The 17,692-nt window shown below is 32.2% G+C and overlaps 2 protein-coding genes across 8 annotated transcripts in view; one reads left to right on the top strand and one right to left on the bottom strand.

Moving 5' to 3' along the window:
- The window catches only part of Rbcn-3A (rabconnectin-3 alpha), a 93,663-nt gene that overhangs the window by 57,811 nt on the left and 18,160 nt on the right, over positions 1 to 17,692 (top strand). For all 4 annotated transcript variants that reach the window (XM_074121818.1, XM_074121819.1, XM_074121817.1 and 1 more), the window contains exons 40-47: positions 13,399 to 13,506; positions 14,307 to 14,504; positions 14,591 to 14,812; positions 14,898 to 15,050; positions 16,435 to 16,667; positions 16,932 to 17,107; positions 17,193 to 17,326; positions 17,412 to 17,647. In XM_074121818.1, coding sequence (XP_073977919.1) covers positions 13,399 to 13,506; positions 14,307 to 14,504; positions 14,591 to 14,812; positions 14,898 to 15,050; positions 16,435 to 16,667; positions 16,932 to 17,107; positions 17,193 to 17,326; positions 17,412 to 17,647 — 1,460 coding nt within the window. The remainder of the gene's footprint in view (positions 1 to 13,398; positions 13,507 to 14,306; positions 14,505 to 14,590; positions 14,813 to 14,897; positions 15,051 to 16,434; positions 16,668 to 16,931; positions 17,108 to 17,192; positions 17,327 to 17,411; positions 17,648 to 17,692) is intronic.
- Positions 3,194 to 11,830, bottom strand: LOC141450918 (alpha-tocopherol transfer protein-like). Of its 4 annotated transcripts, XM_074121832.1 has the most exons (7): positions 11,680 to 11,830; positions 11,366 to 11,543; positions 10,767 to 10,926; positions 8,578 to 8,830; positions 8,081 to 8,191; positions 5,929 to 6,037; positions 3,195 to 3,376 (listed from the first exon to the last, which is right to left on the bottom strand). In XM_074121832.1, the coding sequence occupies exons 2-7, from the start codon at positions 11,517 to 11,519 to the stop codon at positions 3,270 to 3,272; spliced, it is 894 nt and encodes a 297-aa protein (XP_073977933.1). In that variant the 5' UTR covers positions 11,520 to 11,543; positions 11,680 to 11,830; the 3' UTR covers positions 3,195 to 3,269. The 4 variants fall into 4 exon arrangements, with proteins under 4 accessions (XP_073977935.1, XP_073977933.1, XP_073977932.1 ...); XM_074121831.1 differs by lacking the exon at positions 11,680 to 11,830 and having other exon boundaries at positions 3,196 to 3,376; positions 11,366 to 11,673; XM_074121833.1 differs by lacking the exons at positions 3,195 to 3,376; positions 11,680 to 11,830 and adding an exon at positions 6,846 to 6,973 and having other exon boundaries at positions 5,945 to 6,037; positions 11,366 to 11,673.

Raw genomic sequence — 17,692 nt, 5'->3', positions numbered from 1 at the left:
ATTGTGGAATAAACCATTTCTCTCTCTCTTTCGGATTAAATGTTTAAATAATTAATTTAATTAATTCTATAGTATTCTAAGAAAAGGCAAATCGGTACATTTAATCTGGATTAAGGGCCACACAGGTCTGAGAGGAAATGAAATCGTGGATCGTAAAGCCAAGGATGCGATCTCCCTACATACTCAATACTCCATACATCTCCATACTCAATGTTAGTCTCCGATATTAAAAATTATGTAAAAGCGGAGTGCTATACCGGAATGGCAGCGGATATACGGAGTGTCAAAGGCGAGAAAAGGCCCAATTTTACCCAGCCATCTAATCTAGTGGTTCCCAAAAGACCTTGGTTTTACAGATACAAAAACTACAATAGGAAGTTTGTTAGCCCAGTCATTAGAATGAGGTTTAATCACAATTATTCGCCGCACCATCTAGCCCGGGATTGGGGTGGAAACATCTCACCAGGGTTCCTGTACTTCTGGAATAATAGCACGACGCCAACCATCCAATCCTGGAATGTGCTAACAATACTAAAGGAAGGGTACCATTGTGGAAGGATGTTCTAGCCACTGGATATCCGTTACCTGCCAATTTAAATACTATTCTGGCAGCTGATGATGGCAGCATTTACACAGAGCTCTTTGAGTTCATAACAAACGACAAGATAACTCAGTAAATATTCAATATACTAAAGAACCTTCGAAAGAAGAATGTAAATGGCTGATTTGCAAAGCTCAAGAGGCCAATAACAAAGAAAAAAATAATAATTTAAATTTTGTAATTATATCTAGCGTTCTGGATGAGTTGCCATGGTATTTTCTGAAAGATATGTATCAAACATTTCACTCACCCCAAGAAAAGTAATTTATGTAGAAATATTGCAGTTATTACGACACAGTAATTACGGGATGGAAATCTGTATTTCATTTCACTGCATTTTAAAAAAATGCTCGGTTGCATAGTTGACAGGAGGCCACTACGGATCAAATACGATCTACAGGGTGCGGCAGCATAACTTCCTTTTTTCAAAACTTAATAAAACCCATTGTATGAATCAGAACATTTTTATTTGTTTTTTTTATAGTGTAGGTGCATGTCTAAAGTTTTGTTTTACGTAGTTTTGAAGATAAAATCAGATAGGTGACGTCCCCCATTCTCCATAGACTGAGTAAACCGATTTCTGGCGTTTGTCATGACTCTTGCCAGCATAGCAGGCGTTATGTTGGCAATTTCTTCCTGGATATTGAAATAGCATCAAAGGCCTTTGCATTCACCTAAAGTCACAGTGTGGTGTTGCAATTTCCTCAGCTGGAATTATTGGTCCCCTGGTTCTTTGAGGAAAATGAAGTCGCAGTGACAGTGGATTCGGACCGGTCTGTAAACATGTTACAGGAATTTTTTTTCCCCACGGCTAGATGAGGTGGACTTAGGGGAAATTTGGTTCCAACGAGACGGTGCAACGGCACACACTTCAAGAGTGTGTGACTCTTGCCAGCATAGCAGGCGTTATGTTGGCAATTTCTTCCTGGATGTTGCTCTTTAAATCTTATAGGGTCCTTGGACGGTTCACATAAACACGGGATTTCAAAAAACCCCATAGAAAAAGGGCCAAATCGGGAGAGCGGGCCGCGGCCACTTCAAATCGCCTCTAATTGAGATGAGACGCTCTGGGAAGTGTTCCCTCAAAACAGCCATTGATGCTCTTGAAGTGTGTGCCGTTGCACCGTCTCGTTGGAACCAAATTTCCCCTAAGTCCACCTCATCTAGCCGTGGGGGAAAAAAAATTCCTGCAACATGTTTACATACCGGTCCGAATCCACTGTCACTGCGACTTCATTTTCCTCAAAGAACCAGGGGACCAATAATTCCAGCTGAGGAAATTGCAACACCACACTGTGACTTTAGGTGAGAATGCAAAGGCCTTTGATGCTATTTCAATATCCAGGAAGAAATTGCCAACATAACGCCTGCTATGCTGGCAAGAGTCATGACAAACGCCAGAAATCGGTTTACTCAGTCTATGGAGAATTGGGGACGTCACCTATCTGATTTTATCTTCAAAACTACGTAAAACAAAACTTTAGACATGCACCTACATTATAAAAAACAAATAAAAATGTTTTGATTCAGTCAATGGGTTTATTAAGTTTTGAAAAAAGGAAGATATGCTGCCGCACCCTGTATCTGCCAGATATCTCCTTTGTAAAAATACGAATAAAATATTTATTAATTATATTAAATCGTAACTTAGTTGCATGGAACAATATCGGGCAATGCAGAGAGCACAGCGAAAGAATGCTCGGTGTTGCATCTAATCGAAATATCAAATTTTCATACAATTAAAAATCTATACAATCGATTAGTTCCTCTTAAGACAAAATCGTACATCGTAATTTCATCCCATAGGGGTCATCATCTGTATATTTCTATTTAACTATTGTTATGGCAACCCTTTCCGTCTTACTTAAAATATTTTTTTTCTGCAACCATGTAGGGAAGTTCTCATTACTCAATTAAAATCAGCTGTGTAATGCCCAACTTCCCACACTAGTGGGGGGAAATTCCCATTAGTGTCACTTTCCGCACAAGTGAGTGGAAAAACTTTATTGTGCTTCCTTGATATAAGAAGTTTTGTTATTAACATAAATATTTTCTGTAAAACTCTAATAAGCTTATTTAAATAATTAAAAAACGAATATTAAAAAATAAAATAAAAATTGAAAGGAATATAGAAATAAAAATAATATTTTAATAAATAATTAGATATTTTTAATTATAACAGTTAAAAAGGTTATAGTGTTACCTTATAGAAATTTAAAATGGATTCTAGTGATGCCTGTTTAGAAAACACTCCTCCATCAATAAAAGAAACAGCAGAAAATGTAATAAGTAATGTAAATACGTAAGTAATGTAAATAATTGTAATATAACAATAAATGTTTATAATAAATAAATTACTTTTTGTAGACTGTAAAAATGAAATTTTTAATTTTATTAGTTAATAAATGGTTGCAGAAAAAATATAATATTTAACTCTAGTGTAAAGTATTTTCCTCACACTCGGCAATTTGCACTTGCACTCGCATCGCTTCGCTCGCTCGTGCGTGCAAACCCTGCCTCGCGTGAGGAAAAGTACTACTTTCCACACTTGTTAAATAAATAACTATTTATTTATTTTTGTATTTTCCTGGAGAATTCGTTAAAAATTAATTAAATAAAGTGCACAATCGATTCATTTAATCAGGATCATTGTTGTACAGAATCATTGTTAATGTTTTGACGATCTCCTTCTTTCTTTTGAACTTAATTTCTGTCTTTGGTTTATTTCAATTTTATACCAGTCTTTAAGAAATTCAACTTTTCTTTTTAAATTACCTAAAATTAAATAGTATTCTATTATATTTTTATGAGTACATAAAATACATGATAAAGAAATATTGTACAAAAATAATGTGAAATTGTTTTCTTTTATGTCGCTGTTAGCTATCAGAAATCTACTCCATCTTTTTTTTTGTCATCTTCCAGTTTAGGGTATTTGCCCAATATTTATACTCATTTGATAGCAAAATACAACATCAAGTTTAGAATAAAGTATCTTTACCCACTTTAATTTCAGTTGGTACTACTCTCCACGCTGCGTATATACAGGGTGTTCATTTTAAGACGGCTCAAATGCATTCATGCTTAAACGGTTGATCTGAGCAAAGCATGTACTGTGCCTTCAATGGTGCCTCCTCTGACTCGCAAGCCAGGTTAGCCTGGAGGTTATCATTTGCTCTCTGTATCTGAAGAGGCACCTTTGAAGGCACAGTACATGCTTCACAAGTTCAGTAAAGGGCATTATTTGATAAATTAAGGAATAAGTTTGATTCTTTACATGAAAGATATTGATCACTTAAATATGTGGCAGGAGGTTTCCAATTTTGTCGGTAATTTAACGCAACTCTCCCAAAATTACCAAATAATTATTAAACCTTCTTGTTTGTAACAGATGTAAAATTAATTTTTAGCCATTTTGTGTAAGCTTGAGAACATCTAAAGCTCGTTAACATTTGATTTTTCTTAGAAAAATCACTCGGAAAACGACTTATTTCCAGATATTAAGAAAAATACTAGCTTTACTGCCTTGGCAATATTTTTAGTAGAAAGGGGATGAAAAAATACATAAAAACGACCTATCGCGTGCTCATCTTTCTCTTTGATAACAAGTTTTAAAAATTGAAATATGTTTAATAAATACCAGATTTTGAAATGGCCTAGCACCTTTAATTTTGAAGATATCGAATTGCGGTTTCCGGTTTCTATCATAACTTTTTATACTCTTTAACACTAAACCCACCGACATATATGCATAACTATTCCTACCGAGATCGGTCAAATGACCGCACTTTAAAATCACTTAAATTTCTTATTTTAGAATGAAGATAATAATTATTTAACTACGAAAAAGCATAGTTTCTTTTGATTAAAAATAAATCTCGTAGATTTTAATCTTTTTTGCTTCATTTTTTATAATTATAGGATTCTCAATTGCACATTTCCCGCATACTTACTTTTTACATTTTAGACAGCATTTTTTAGTCTTATTGCCTTTGCAGTATCTTATTTGGCTATTTTCCGACCACTTGTTCGTGTACTAATATTTGTCGTGCTTTTGCAATGGTAACATAAAGTTTTGCTTTGAAATTTCACTTCCGGTAGTTTTTGATACAAAATCCATGCATTTATCCCGGGGCTAAGTCTAGGATATTGAAAACTATTTGTTGAGGCCATCTCCGAAATTTTCCACGGTTATATTTCTTCCACGAGCTGTATACATTTCTGATAATTTCAGAGCGACAAACTCCCCAAGCAGAACTATAGGTTCTCTGCTTTCACGTTTTCCCAAAGCCTTTTATTGCATCGAACGCTAGCCAAGATTTGATACCAAATTTGTCCGGGTTTATTTGGCATGTACCGAGTAAATCTGCATCTTGACTTTGTTGGGAACAAATGTCCTTGGAAGAGATATATGCTCTTGGTTAGAACAGTTTTGACTGTTCTCTACGAATTTGTTCCAAAATTTAGAAATCAAAGCCAATTTATCGGTTTGTAAACGATTATTTCTTTGATCCACTCGAATAAACCTCGAAAATTTCCGTCTATACATTTCTGCTCATAGTGTTTGAGAAGAATGCTCGTCCCTATTTTTCTTCCAGTGAAAAGGGCAATATCGTACATTTTTCGCCTCATATGCACCACATGCAAACAATAATCCGATAAATGCATTATCAAATTGAGATTTTGAGAGAATTCTGTTACAAAAATAAATAAATAAATAAAATAAAATATTAAATAATTAAATAATAAGCAAATAAAATGAAAATATTCAGCCGGTCAAATGACCGGTCGCGGTAGTTAAGACGGACTACAAATTTTTCTCAAAAATCAATTATTAGAAAAAAAAGTGAATATTAAAAAAAACAATTGTATACATATTTTAGGAAAAGTCGTGCAGTTTAATGGCGGTATGATGACGTTGTATTTATAAAATTTAAATCAAATTTAAAAAACAGTCAATTGACCGGTCGTGGTAGGTTTAGTGTTAAAACTGTGTATGTGAAAATGGGGTCAACTGCGAACCCTCACTTTTGGTCTCGCGTCAGCCGCGTATGCGGGCAGGAATCTAAAATCAAGTCACATATTCTGAAACTAGAGGTGATGGGCAACAAATTTTTCCTCTACCATTTTTTGCTCAGATTAACCGTTTAAGCATGAAATGCATTTGAGCAGGTCTTAAAATGAACATCCTGTACGAATATATACCTCCGCTTTGGAATGTTAAAAATTAACACTTTACACATTTTATTTACATTTATATTTATTATTTATATAAAGTTAGCCGTATAATTCTTACTGTTATCAGTTACTTACAGAAACTGACTTACTTTGAAAAGGGCCAAAAGGTCCTAAACTTCCACCAAGTTCTGATGGTAGCAGTTCCTTTGGAATTTGCTGATAAAGTGAATCCAGTGTCATACCTTTATGAATATATATCTGTTGGATTCATTAATCAATTTTCAAATTAATATTGTCTTAAAATTATTTAATGAAATTAGTACAGTATCTTTAATTTCTCTAAAAAAGTTTAGGGAAATATTTATTGTAAAGTAAAGTAAACGCCAATTTTTTCAGGCGAGGCTTAACGTCCTACTATCAATTAGGTGTCTTGGACGGAGGCGGAAGCTCATACTTTACTGTAAACAATTTTTTCTAACAAATAAAAAGTAGTCATACTCGGGATACGAATTGGGAATTTCCAACTTACAAAGCCACGCTCATGACCACTAGACAGTCACCCGCCCCGAAATATTTAGTATAAAAAGTGCGAATTTTTCAATTTTTTTTTTTTTTATAATTTTCCCGGAAATATTTGTTTTAAGGGAATTACCTGAATAAAAAAAGAAGTGTTTTCTTTTTACAAAATGATAAATTTTTGCCTAGCTTAAATCTTTATGCAAACCATACATAAAGTAAGATTAGGGTGCGGTCCACTAAGCGCTCACAACGATTAAAATTTACCTTCAGGCGTTCCACTTGACGATCGCGATCGTTGTGGTCGTGGCGAAAACGTCACTAATGGCGTCATTATTTTCACTCACGCGAAGCCCACAACGCCCCACCTTAAGGTGCTGGAACGAAGTGAGCGTTCAGACATTTAGCGCAATTTTTAGAAGCAAAGATGGCCGACCGAAAAAATTATATCAGGTAAATGAAAGTATTATCTCATGTAAATAATTGAATGTGTTTCTCGAAAGTCTAAAAAAAAATAATAAAATGAAAAATTACTTATCCCTTTACTTACTAAATCACTGAATAACGACCAATTATGCTTTGATAGTTAATGAATACGTGGCTTAAGTTTTCGCTTTTCACTATTGCGATTTTGTAAAATTGCATTCCACTTTTCATCGGAACTAGATGAAGAACTTTCTAAAGCATTATTACGTTGCATTAATAAATATCCAACTGTTGCCACAAAAGACATTTTAATTTTATTTAAACGTAAATTTTATAAATACTTCACGAAAATGTAATATAAAAATTGAATTATACTCATATGTTTAACATAAGTCAACTTTACCAATAATTAATAAAGTTTAGTATAACTGCTTATAAGCGGGGTTAAAATTAAAAAAACAACTTCTTCAAGCTTCTGACTTATTTTCGAGGGGTCGCCATTTGTAATGTTTACATGAACGGTTAAAACGCCCCATAGTCTATTCCACTTGAGTTTTCGATTGTAACGCTCGCAAGCAAGTGGAACGGGCAAAACCGCGGTCGTGAGCGTGGTCGTTGTGAGCGCTTAGTGGAACGCACCCTTAATGATAAGCTGCTTGCAGAGTTGCAGGAATTGGTCAGCAGCTCAAGAGTGATCGATTGGTAAAATGTAAACTTGTTTACATATAATTAGGATTTTAAAAAAATTGAATATGCTAATAAGATACATAGGATTACTGTTTCAAAATAATAATAAAATATGTAAATGGGGAGGATACAAGTTGGTAGTAGCTGATAGTTAAATGACTAAAAAAAAAGTATTCAATAATTGTTCACAGTTGTTTTACAAAATTAATTGCACAAGATTTAACTAACTACTAGTTTCTAGAGCAGTAAAATAAAGTGTCGCAATCAAAACATCAACAATTTAGCCACCTAACCTCACCTAGTTCACACGCTACAAACGTTCATGTCCATTCTTCACTCGGATTTAAACCATGTTTTAAATTTCGCCCAAAAAATATCATGTTTACTGCAGTAAATGAGTCTTGTAACATAATTTAGACATTCAGCCAACAATCTATTCAATTTAACTTTGTCATTTTTGTTTGAAATAAGTATTATCGTTAGGTATTTAATTATGGCTTCAAACGAATTGCAAACAAGGAAAAATATTATAGCCCCAAGAATGGTGGACAAAATCATAATACTTTTAACAAATAATTTATTACACTTGTTTACATACAATTAGGGGAAAAAAATTAAGATACTAATTATTAAATGCTCCAAATAATTGTTACTTAGTTTTAATATAATTACCATTTCAACTAATTCGTGATTTAATAGTGGTCTGATTAGTGAATACAATCTTTCACCAATTTTGGAGAGATTAAGAACATGGATTGCCTTCACACTTATTGGAAGACCATACTACAAAGAAACAAAAAATTAAATTGTATACAAATACAAATAATTAAAAGTAAAGGAAGGAATTAGCTGAGTGGTTAGCGAATACTGGATTCCAACGCGGAGATCATAGGTTCGAATCCAGCTGCTTGGCCCTTAGATTTTTTTTTTTCCTAAGAGCTTCTTACTTTTTAAAGTCTGGTGATTGGTCAAGTGTTGTCTGTAACGAGAAAACACTGGCAATGCAATGGAAAACACGGTTGTTGGAAGACAGAAAAAGCCGTGCGCGTCAGTTTTCAGTTTGAATTATTTATACATGTTGTGTAGCATTTTTAATCTCTCCTAATAAGTATCGCGATTGTAAATTTTTTCTATTGCAAAAAAGTAAAAATAATAATACTTCCGTTTACCTGCACATACTGTAAAATTTTTTTAACCGTACCAAATGAGGAGAACGGTATATGGTGAAATGTAAGACCTGATGCATCACCAATTACTGCATATCCTGGAAATAATCCTTCAACCATCATACTTGCTTCCATAGCCATAGTAAAAAGGCGAAAAGTTGCGAAAAAATTGAATCTTTTTGGATTAGTATTTGCTAGTCCGGTAAATACAATTCGAAAACCTTGCTGAGTCAACTTTGGTAATGTTGCAAGTTTTCTGTTTGAGATATATTATAATTATTATTTTGTGTAAAATACTAAAATTATGACTGTTGGAATAAGTTTAATATATTTTTTTAATTTAAATATAAGAGAAGAAAAATAGTTTATTATGTAATTGTCCAAATCCACAATAATAGTAATAATAATGTAGGGAAGGGATTAGCTATGAGGTTAGCATACTGGACTCCCACGCGGAGGTCCCGGGTTCGAATCCAGCAGCTGACCCTTAGATTTTCTCTTCCTAGGAGCTTCTTACAGCTCACTGTCCGGTGATGGACAGTGTTGTCTGTAACGAGAGAACACTGTCCGGAGGCCGGCAGTGCACTGGAAAAAGCTCCGGGCGCTAATGACCTCAGCTGTTGATGCGCCAAAAAAAAAAAAAAAAAAAAAAAAAGTAGGGAAGGGATTAGCTATGAGGTTAGCATACTGGACTCCCACGCGGAAGTCCCGGGTTCGAATCCAGCAGCTGACCCTTAGATTTTCTCTTCCTAGGAGCTTCTTACAGCTCACTGTCCGGTGATGGACAGTGTTGTCTGTAACGAGAGAACACTGTCCAGAGGCCGGCAGTGCACTGGAAAAAGCTCCGGGCGCCAATAACCTTAGATTTTGATGCGCCTTAAATCATTAAAAAAAATAAAATAATACATGTAAGGTTATCAAAACACAATGTCGCTAATTATATTTTAAGTTAACGTATATATTTAATGGGTTTGTTCCATCATTAGTTGCGCTGGTTTATATTTGAGTTGAATTTAAAATCTATTGGAACACTTAAACTTTGTTCCATTAGGCAATTTGAGTCCAAAACTGGTGTATGATTCATTAAGTGTGCAAGGATGATCACTGTACTTGGTAATGAATTCGCTCTGAATTTAGGGTTCTGTTGAATCCTACAAATTTTGTTTGTAGAAATATTTCGAAATTCAGCTGGCCTACTGCTTTGCATACAATTTTCACCGTAAAAGACCGAAATTGGAGAATGTCCAAGATTCACTTGGTAAATGTTGAGATTCTCATAATCGTTTGATGTACGTCCGAATATTTGGTTTAAATTGTTGCAATAAATAAAATCTGTATAACGTTAATAACATAATTAAATTTATTATTGCCATTATTTTAATTTCTCAATTAGAATATACTGTTAGTTTTAAGTTCAACAGTTTATTTACATGTGTTGTTACTTAAGCTTTCTCCTATTTTGACCTACACATATGTTTTAATATTAAAGTATGATTTAATAGCGTTACAATATTTTTATTCATTACTTAAAACATTGCGTGGTGAATGAATCAGAAATAAGGATATTTAGCAATACTTTCGGACATACATCAAGCGACTATGTGAATCTCAACCTTCCACCTATTAGTGCCACGATTTGATTTGTTCAAAGATCAGTTTGAAATTCGTTTGGGACCTGATAGAACAGCCGACAAATTTTTTTTTTGAAAATTCTTTGAATTTTATTGCAACATTTTATTGCGCTTACTACTTACAATCACAAACTAGTCATAAGATTTTTTGATGGAAAATGTGTATTGACATCAAAGAATATTTTAATTTCCGAATTAAAGTGAAAACTAACACAATCACCCATTCAACAGCACATTCGATAAAAGTTGATTTTTGTATATTATTCTCGTTAAAACAGATTGCATTTTATTTCCATTGTTTATTCTTCGTTGTTCTGGTTGAGTGGTGCCATAATGTAATGTGAGTCTATTAACCTGTTCCCCATTACTCATTCATAACACTCTCCAGGTTTCCATAATCTAAAGGGTTGGTCCAGAATATGTGGGTGTACAGTTGTTATACAAACACCCAAAAATAAATATAAATAAAAATATTGATGGACTTGCAAGTGCAATAATCGAACTATATCATAATAAATTTACTCAACAATCCCTGTAAAACTCACCTTGTTATTCACTTACATGACAGTCCATACATTTTGAACGTCGGAATGAAATGGATCCCTTTGGTTAAATAATATATCAGCAATTTGCATTTTTAATCGGTAATGGGCTAGTATTAACTCTTGAGCTTTTTCTAAGTTATAGTCGACTGCATTTAGAAATTCAACCAACTGTTGGACTGCATTTTTTTCGTTAACATTTACAATAAAAAACAAAAACAAAAATAAAGTTCTTAAAAATAAAAAACTAAAATCGAAAGAAAATAACCTAGAAGAAAATGAACATCAAACAGAAATTTATATTTCCCTCCATTCAGTGGGTATTTACATATGTGAAGGTGATCAGCGTAATTCTAAAGTTCAAATATTTCTTTTAGATTCCCTTAGGGGACCCAATAATACATTTTTAATCAAAATCAGCAAGGATGGATTTAATAGTTCCTAGCAGATCCTGGCACAATATAATTTAAGGATTAATTTAACCATTCAATAAAATTCACAAATCTTAATAGAGCACATTATGGCCGTAGAGAAATCTGTAAATGAACCTCCCTTCTTGGTTATAAATATTGCAATTATTAGTTTAAAAAAAAAAAAAAAAAAAAATTATTTCCCTACCTGTGATTGTTGGGGGAATTTCTTCTTGAGTTTGGCACCATTGTTTGAAATCTTCCAATTTGCTATGATGTTCTTTAATTTCTTTTGTATGTACTGTTTGCAAAAATTTACGACATTTTTCATACAAAAGCATTTCATCTCTAGTAGAGATCATTGTTAAATAATTATTTTCATTTTTCTGCAATTGATTATATTATTTTCAGCAAGAAACATTTGGTTTTATGCCCATCTATTTTTTTTTTATATTACATTTTTAATTTAATAAAAAAATCAGAGGACCAAAATTCTCCTCTGTTTTCACGATGGAATTTTACCTTTTTATTAAACTTTGATGAGTAATTATGTTGCTAAGGGACAATTACTTTTAAACTTCTCTGTAAAACAGGTGTTAGAAAAACTATCTTCTGAATTGGTCTAATTTATTTACATGTATCATTTCATGTTTGTTTGGATGTGCAGTTTTTGAAGCATATGATCAAATGTGCAAAAAACCAAAAATATTTAAACTTGTTATCCAATTGAGGTTGATAAGTAATATTTTAATAGTAATAAAACTACTCCAAACTTAAATTGATTCCAATTTGGATGTTGCCAGAATGAATAGATTGATTCACTTAGGTCTGAAAACGTTGGAATTAAAGTAAACAAGCATGTTATGATGGATGAAATTATTAAAAACCTTAGAGGTTAAGTTATTCAATCAGTGATCAATTTTTGCTCATATCCTGTTCGATAAACAATTACCTACTTAATTATGAAGTTTTAATTATATCATCTACTTTAATTAGCAATCTGTTGTATCAGTTATTAATTATATTTTGGTAGGTGTATCACTATATCATAAAGTATAATCCTCCCCAAAAACTTAGAGCGTCCCTGATTGAAGTTAGCATTAGTTATACTGAAGCTCTTAACATTCTTGCTGCAGTAAAATGACCTTTAAAGGTAGGGTTACCATATATTTCTTACGCCAAACCGGGACAGTCAGGTAAAAATAAATAAATAGTATAATTTGTTAGATTTTTTTTATTGTTAATAAAGTATAACTTAAACTTTTATGAATATTTTGCTATTACAAATTATTAATAATTATTGAGTGTCACAAAACTCGTATATCGTATAGTGTTTTTTACGTATATCGTAAAAAATCACAAAAAATGTAGGTATTAAATATAAAAATATAATAAAATGCACTTACATATTAATAGTAGTAACATATGTACATATGTATATTATTTACTTGTACAAGAGTATTTCTCATAAGATAGTACTTTTTTTTTTAGAAAGTTTTCGTCATTTCTAATTAAGTCATAAAATTTACTACATTTCTAATTTAGATTAGTTTTACAAAATAATAAGTCACCAACGTTGCACTCAATACAAACTACTCAAGCAAACGATTTCTTTATATTTAACAAATATTCAATTCTTTTTTTTAACCTTTAAAAACCGGGACATATTTAGCAACCTGCTGGGACGCTGGGACAAGTGCTTAAAACTGGGACATATGGTAACCCTATTTAAAGGGTAGCTGCTGTTTGCATCTGCCAAAGTTTTTTGCGAAACTTTAGTTTTTTTGTTTCACGACGAATACATTCACATTGAGTCTTCTGAAGATGCTTGAATCTATGAACAAAACTGGCACTTTGAGAAGATACAATTGACTTGGGTAGTTTTTTTCTTTCATGCCACTCTTTAGGCAAATCTAAAAATATAATCTACTTTTCTTTTTTTTTCAAATGGACATCTTCAAAAAAACTTTTATCATTCAAATCTTTACCACCAGTTAAATCTAACTGGAATTATACTAATAAAAGAGATGAGTCATACTTTAAATTAGAAAACTGCTCCCAGAATAAACGTATTGTACATTTTTTCTTAAAAGTTAACACTCCTTTAAACATAAAAATTCTTTTTCCATTTTGTGCTCTTTGTGACCTTTTTTAAAAATTTATTAAGTAAGATAGTGACTTTAGAATAAATAAAAATATATGCTGCTTAAATTCTAATATAACAAAAATATTCTGTTTTAGGTCTTGAAAGCAGTCCCAGTAAATCGAAAATTCAAAATTTCCAAATTGATACAGGAATATTAAACTGGAATGACATGAAAATTATTGACGAAACCAAAGAAGAAAAAGGTAAATCATCGTGTCTTTCCAGAAAGACAAAAGTTACAGTTACTAATTTAACATGAGAACATTCAGTGTGTAAACACAGAATCGTTCCTTAACTTTATACAGATTCATTAAAAAAAAAAATAAATAAAAAAAAGACCTCAATAAAAATATTACCTCTTAACCTTTATTTTTATCTGTCCATACAAGGCTTTATCAAGTCAATGAAAAGATCAATGGCTAATCGAGACAAATAATCTTTTATAAACTATGAAAAGTTGATCTAATTTATCTGCAAAACTCATAACCCTGATATTATGATACTCTAAATATTTTTGCTTTCTAGAGCTTTGTGAGTTCTCATGAACTGGCTCTGTTAAAATACATTTATAAGATCTGTTATTGTTAAATCGGTGTTAAAAAAAATCGAAGTCTGCCGATTTAATCGATCTACATGGTTGGACACTTTCATTTTCTTAGTAGCTTTCAGATTATACAGCACATTCTAATTCGCTAGTTTTCAAATAAATCAAAATTTAAAGCTAGTTCGAATCCATAATAAAAACAAATCCTAAAATCATTTTTTGAAGGAAAATATCATGAGTAAGATGTACCTCCTCTTACATCTCCTCTTTTTAGTATCTCCTCTCACATCTTCCTAATTTATTCATTTGATTTTCACTATGATTTACCAAATTTAAAAGAACATTCAAAATAACTTTTTACATTGGAAACATTCAAAATACTAATTATTATTACATAAATATATTTTATATATAATTAATTTTGACCCTAATCAATTTATAACATCGCTCACTTTGCAGTTTCAAGTTTATTTAATAATGATGAAATTGATTGGTCACAACCAGTTACTAAGAAAGACGATGATCAGTTGGTACTAAATTGGGACGACGATAATAAATTTGAGGACGATGAAGAAGATGATGGTCCTATACAAATGAAAACTATTTCTAAAGAGCAATCATCGCCCCCAGTTGAACAGTCATCAACCGAAGTAACTGGTAAGATTCGTTTTGTCATTGGCATGATGTAAGCTTATTGAAAATTTATTGAACATTGATAAAAATTATAATACTTTCTTTTGTAGAGAAAAATAGTACCGGACAAATGGATATAATGGCACAACAATTGAAATTTGTGGCTTGTTTGAAAATTTTAATGGAAGAATTATCGACTTTGGCGACTGGTTATGAAGTGGATGGTGGACAGTTGAGGTATCATTTGTACTTATGGTTGGAAAGAGAAGTAGAAGCACTTAGACAACTCTGTAACTACAGTCCTGGCGATATAGATACTACCGATCAACCTTGTCAGTAATTCTCTACCCTTTACCATAATTACATTTAAATTATGTTTTTTTAAAAAATAAAAAGAGATTTTCTTCCTTGCTTTAGATGAGATTGCTGAAGCTATACAAGATGTAAGAGATTGTAATACGCCCACACTTTCCAAAGAAAAGCCAACACTACATGAAATACTAATGGCGGAAAAGTCAGATTTCGAGGCTAAAGTGCAGAGGGCTGCCAGAAGAAAGAAATGGCTTAAAGGTTGAACTTCATATTCATTTGTAGTCACTTTTTTGTTCTGCAATTGTTATAAAAGTTTACTCTCTTTTAGTATCAAAAGTAGAAATAGTAAATTCATGACATTTGCAGAGACCTCTTAGTTCGAGTCCAGCAGTGTTTCTCTTACTTTTCCTCTTTTTAGGAACCCCTGTTGCTCTCCGATAATTGGTAACGAGAGAACATTACCCGGAGAAAATAAAATGAGAGAATATTGCTCTGTAATTGTGTAAAGATCGCTCTGTTGGTTCTACTAATGCTTTAATTAAATTAAAACAAATCTGGTGTGATCACTCACTCATCTTTTTCAATTTTACCAAAATCTTATTGAAATTTAGAATTCATTTTAAAAAAAAAAAACATCTGGCTTCAATATGTAAACGTGTTCACTGACGTTTAGGCTCCTTCAGAACCACACGAAATTAATTATTCTATGAAAAAAAATTTTCATTCCGGAATTAAAGGCGTGTCAAAGTTTAAATCAAATCTTTGACCATAATCTGGAAAAGTATTTTGTACAATTCCAGTCACTAGATTGTTAATTAATCTTCCATCTCATTTCATATTCATAAATATTACGCTGTTTAAGAACTTACAATTTACTGAAAAGATTCTTTAGTAAAAAGCATTACCCTCTTTAAATGTTTCATATAAAATTTATAGATTTAAACTTAATGCTATTCATGTGATGTTTTAAAGAAAGTTGTTTGATCCGTTTTCGAGAAAGTGCTGATGAGAGGCGTTTCTAGTTTATCTAATGTATCTAAAACCTTCTTACCTTACCTCTGTGGGAACATCTAAACGCATTGATAAATTTGATCTTTCTGTTTCTTGAATTATAGATACTCAGAAGCCCAACTTAAAAAAAAAAAAAAAATCACTTCAGAGACGCGGTCAAAACCTATAATTTTGATTACAAGTAAAAAATCGTAAATCTACTTGGTTGCAGTAAAGAAATTTTCATTTATAAATTAACCAACAGACGCAAGATAGAAAATTTTATGTAAGCACTCGTGAGCGAGCTCAGAACTATATGGAAAAAGGATTTATATATATATATGATATATATACGATATCTCAACATTAAAATAATTGAAACATTGAAAAAATGCTAAAAGCAATCCGGCGCGAGATATTACTGAAATAAACATTTATTTCATAAAGGTTTCCGGAGCCATTATTTTCTTGTAAGGTTGTTGTAAGGTTATAAATCTCTAATTTATAACGACAATTGGCCTATTGCAAATACCATTTTATTTACTATATTTCTGGTCTGTGATTAAAAAAACTCTTCTCTATAACAATAATTATGAAAAGAAAAACAATTTGTGTTTCTATTGTTTTATTTTTTATTTTATTATTTTTACAGCGAATGAAACTTTATTAAGAACATTATTGAGTTATTGTTCACTTCATGGAGCTAGTGGTGGCGGCTTGGCTTCTGTTAGAATGGAACTTGTGCTTCTTTTACAAGAACTCCAACAAGAGAAGACTCAACAGCAACTATTATCGCCTTTACCATTTCCCACAACTTTACCATTACTCTCTGCCAGTGTTGCATGTAATAAAACAGTCATTGCCGATCCTGTGAGGCACTTACAGGTACTTGTTTTTCTTATCGCTGTTGTAAATGTACATAATTAATTAAGTTTCTTACCGAAATGTCGATTTAGGTAGCATTGAATCACCCTAAAGGCTACATTTTCATGTGTTACTGTCCATACTCATCGTCCACATTGCTTATATTCATTTATATATATAAAATCCAATATTCTTACGTTAAGATAAGTTCAATTTATGAAAATCTTTAATTATAAGTTTCTTAATAATTTTTTAAACATAATATCAATTATATTTTGTCTCTAGTCTTTAGCCCATGATATGCTTCAAGCTATTGTAGAACAAAGAAGTCCCCCAACATTGAGCTGTGTTAACTTAAGTGAGGTATTTGTTCTAAGAGATTTAGCTGTTGCATTATCTGCCTGCATTTATCAGTCTCTTTGTGACAGTGATACTTGTAACGTTAAAGTGGGTGTTGACAGGTAAATAATCAAAACAGAAATTTAATTCATTGCTTTTACTTCATTATTCAAAACATTATTGATTTTCAAAATTATACTATTCTAGTATGCAAGTATCTAGTGTTGATACGCTAGCTTTTGTCAATTCGAGCAGTCATCTTATTGCAACTCAAAATAGGAAGCGCAGATATTCTGTAGATGAACCCCTTCAAGTAACTACTCAGCCTTCAAAATGGCCTGGTAAAAATAATGTATAAATCAAAAGTAAAATAACGACAACAGCTCATTCAAGAAATTTTATTTAAAAGTTATTTTCTACTTACAGGTGTAACTAACTTGAGAGCTTTACTTGCAAGAGAAAAAGATGAAGACACCCCGCGATTAAATATCTTATTATGTGAAACATTTGTGGCTGCATATATGTCGTTGACTGTATATGCTTTGGCTACATGTGATTGTCACATATTGTACAGATTGGCGGGGCAATCGTTTGCTGATTCCACTTGGGCTACACTCTTTGGTGGAGGTGTTAAGAAGTTATTACGAGTTGCGCAAACTAGTGTAAGTACATTTTTGAGTGATGCAGAATTTGTTGTTTTGAGATAT

Source organism: Rhodnius prolixus, unplaced genomic scaffold (genome assembly GCF_049639745.1).
Source record: "Rhodnius prolixus isolate KJV_2025 unplaced genomic scaffold, Rpr scaffold_8, whole genome shotgun sequence".
NCBI lineage: Eukaryota > Metazoa > Arthropoda > Insecta > Hemiptera > Reduviidae > Rhodnius > Rhodnius prolixus.
Note: the sequence above shows the minus strand (reverse complement) of the source record. Positions and strands in the feature narration are given on the sequence as shown.

Bases quoted from the DNA above. Each gene is read 5' to 3' on its own strand.
- LOC141450918 (XM_074121832.1), bottom strand. From the start codon at position 11,519: ATGATCTCTACTAGAGATGAAATGCTTTTGTATGAAAAATGTCGTAAA. The intron at 8,831-10,766 runs GTAAGTGAATAA...TATCTCAAACAG, and splicing joins CAAAATGTATGGACTGTCAT to AAAACTTGCAACATTACCAA. The intron at 3,377-5,928 runs GTAAGTCAGTTT...ATTTAATTTTAG, and splicing joins ACCTTTTGGCCCTTTTCAAA to GTAATTTAAAAAGAAAAGTT.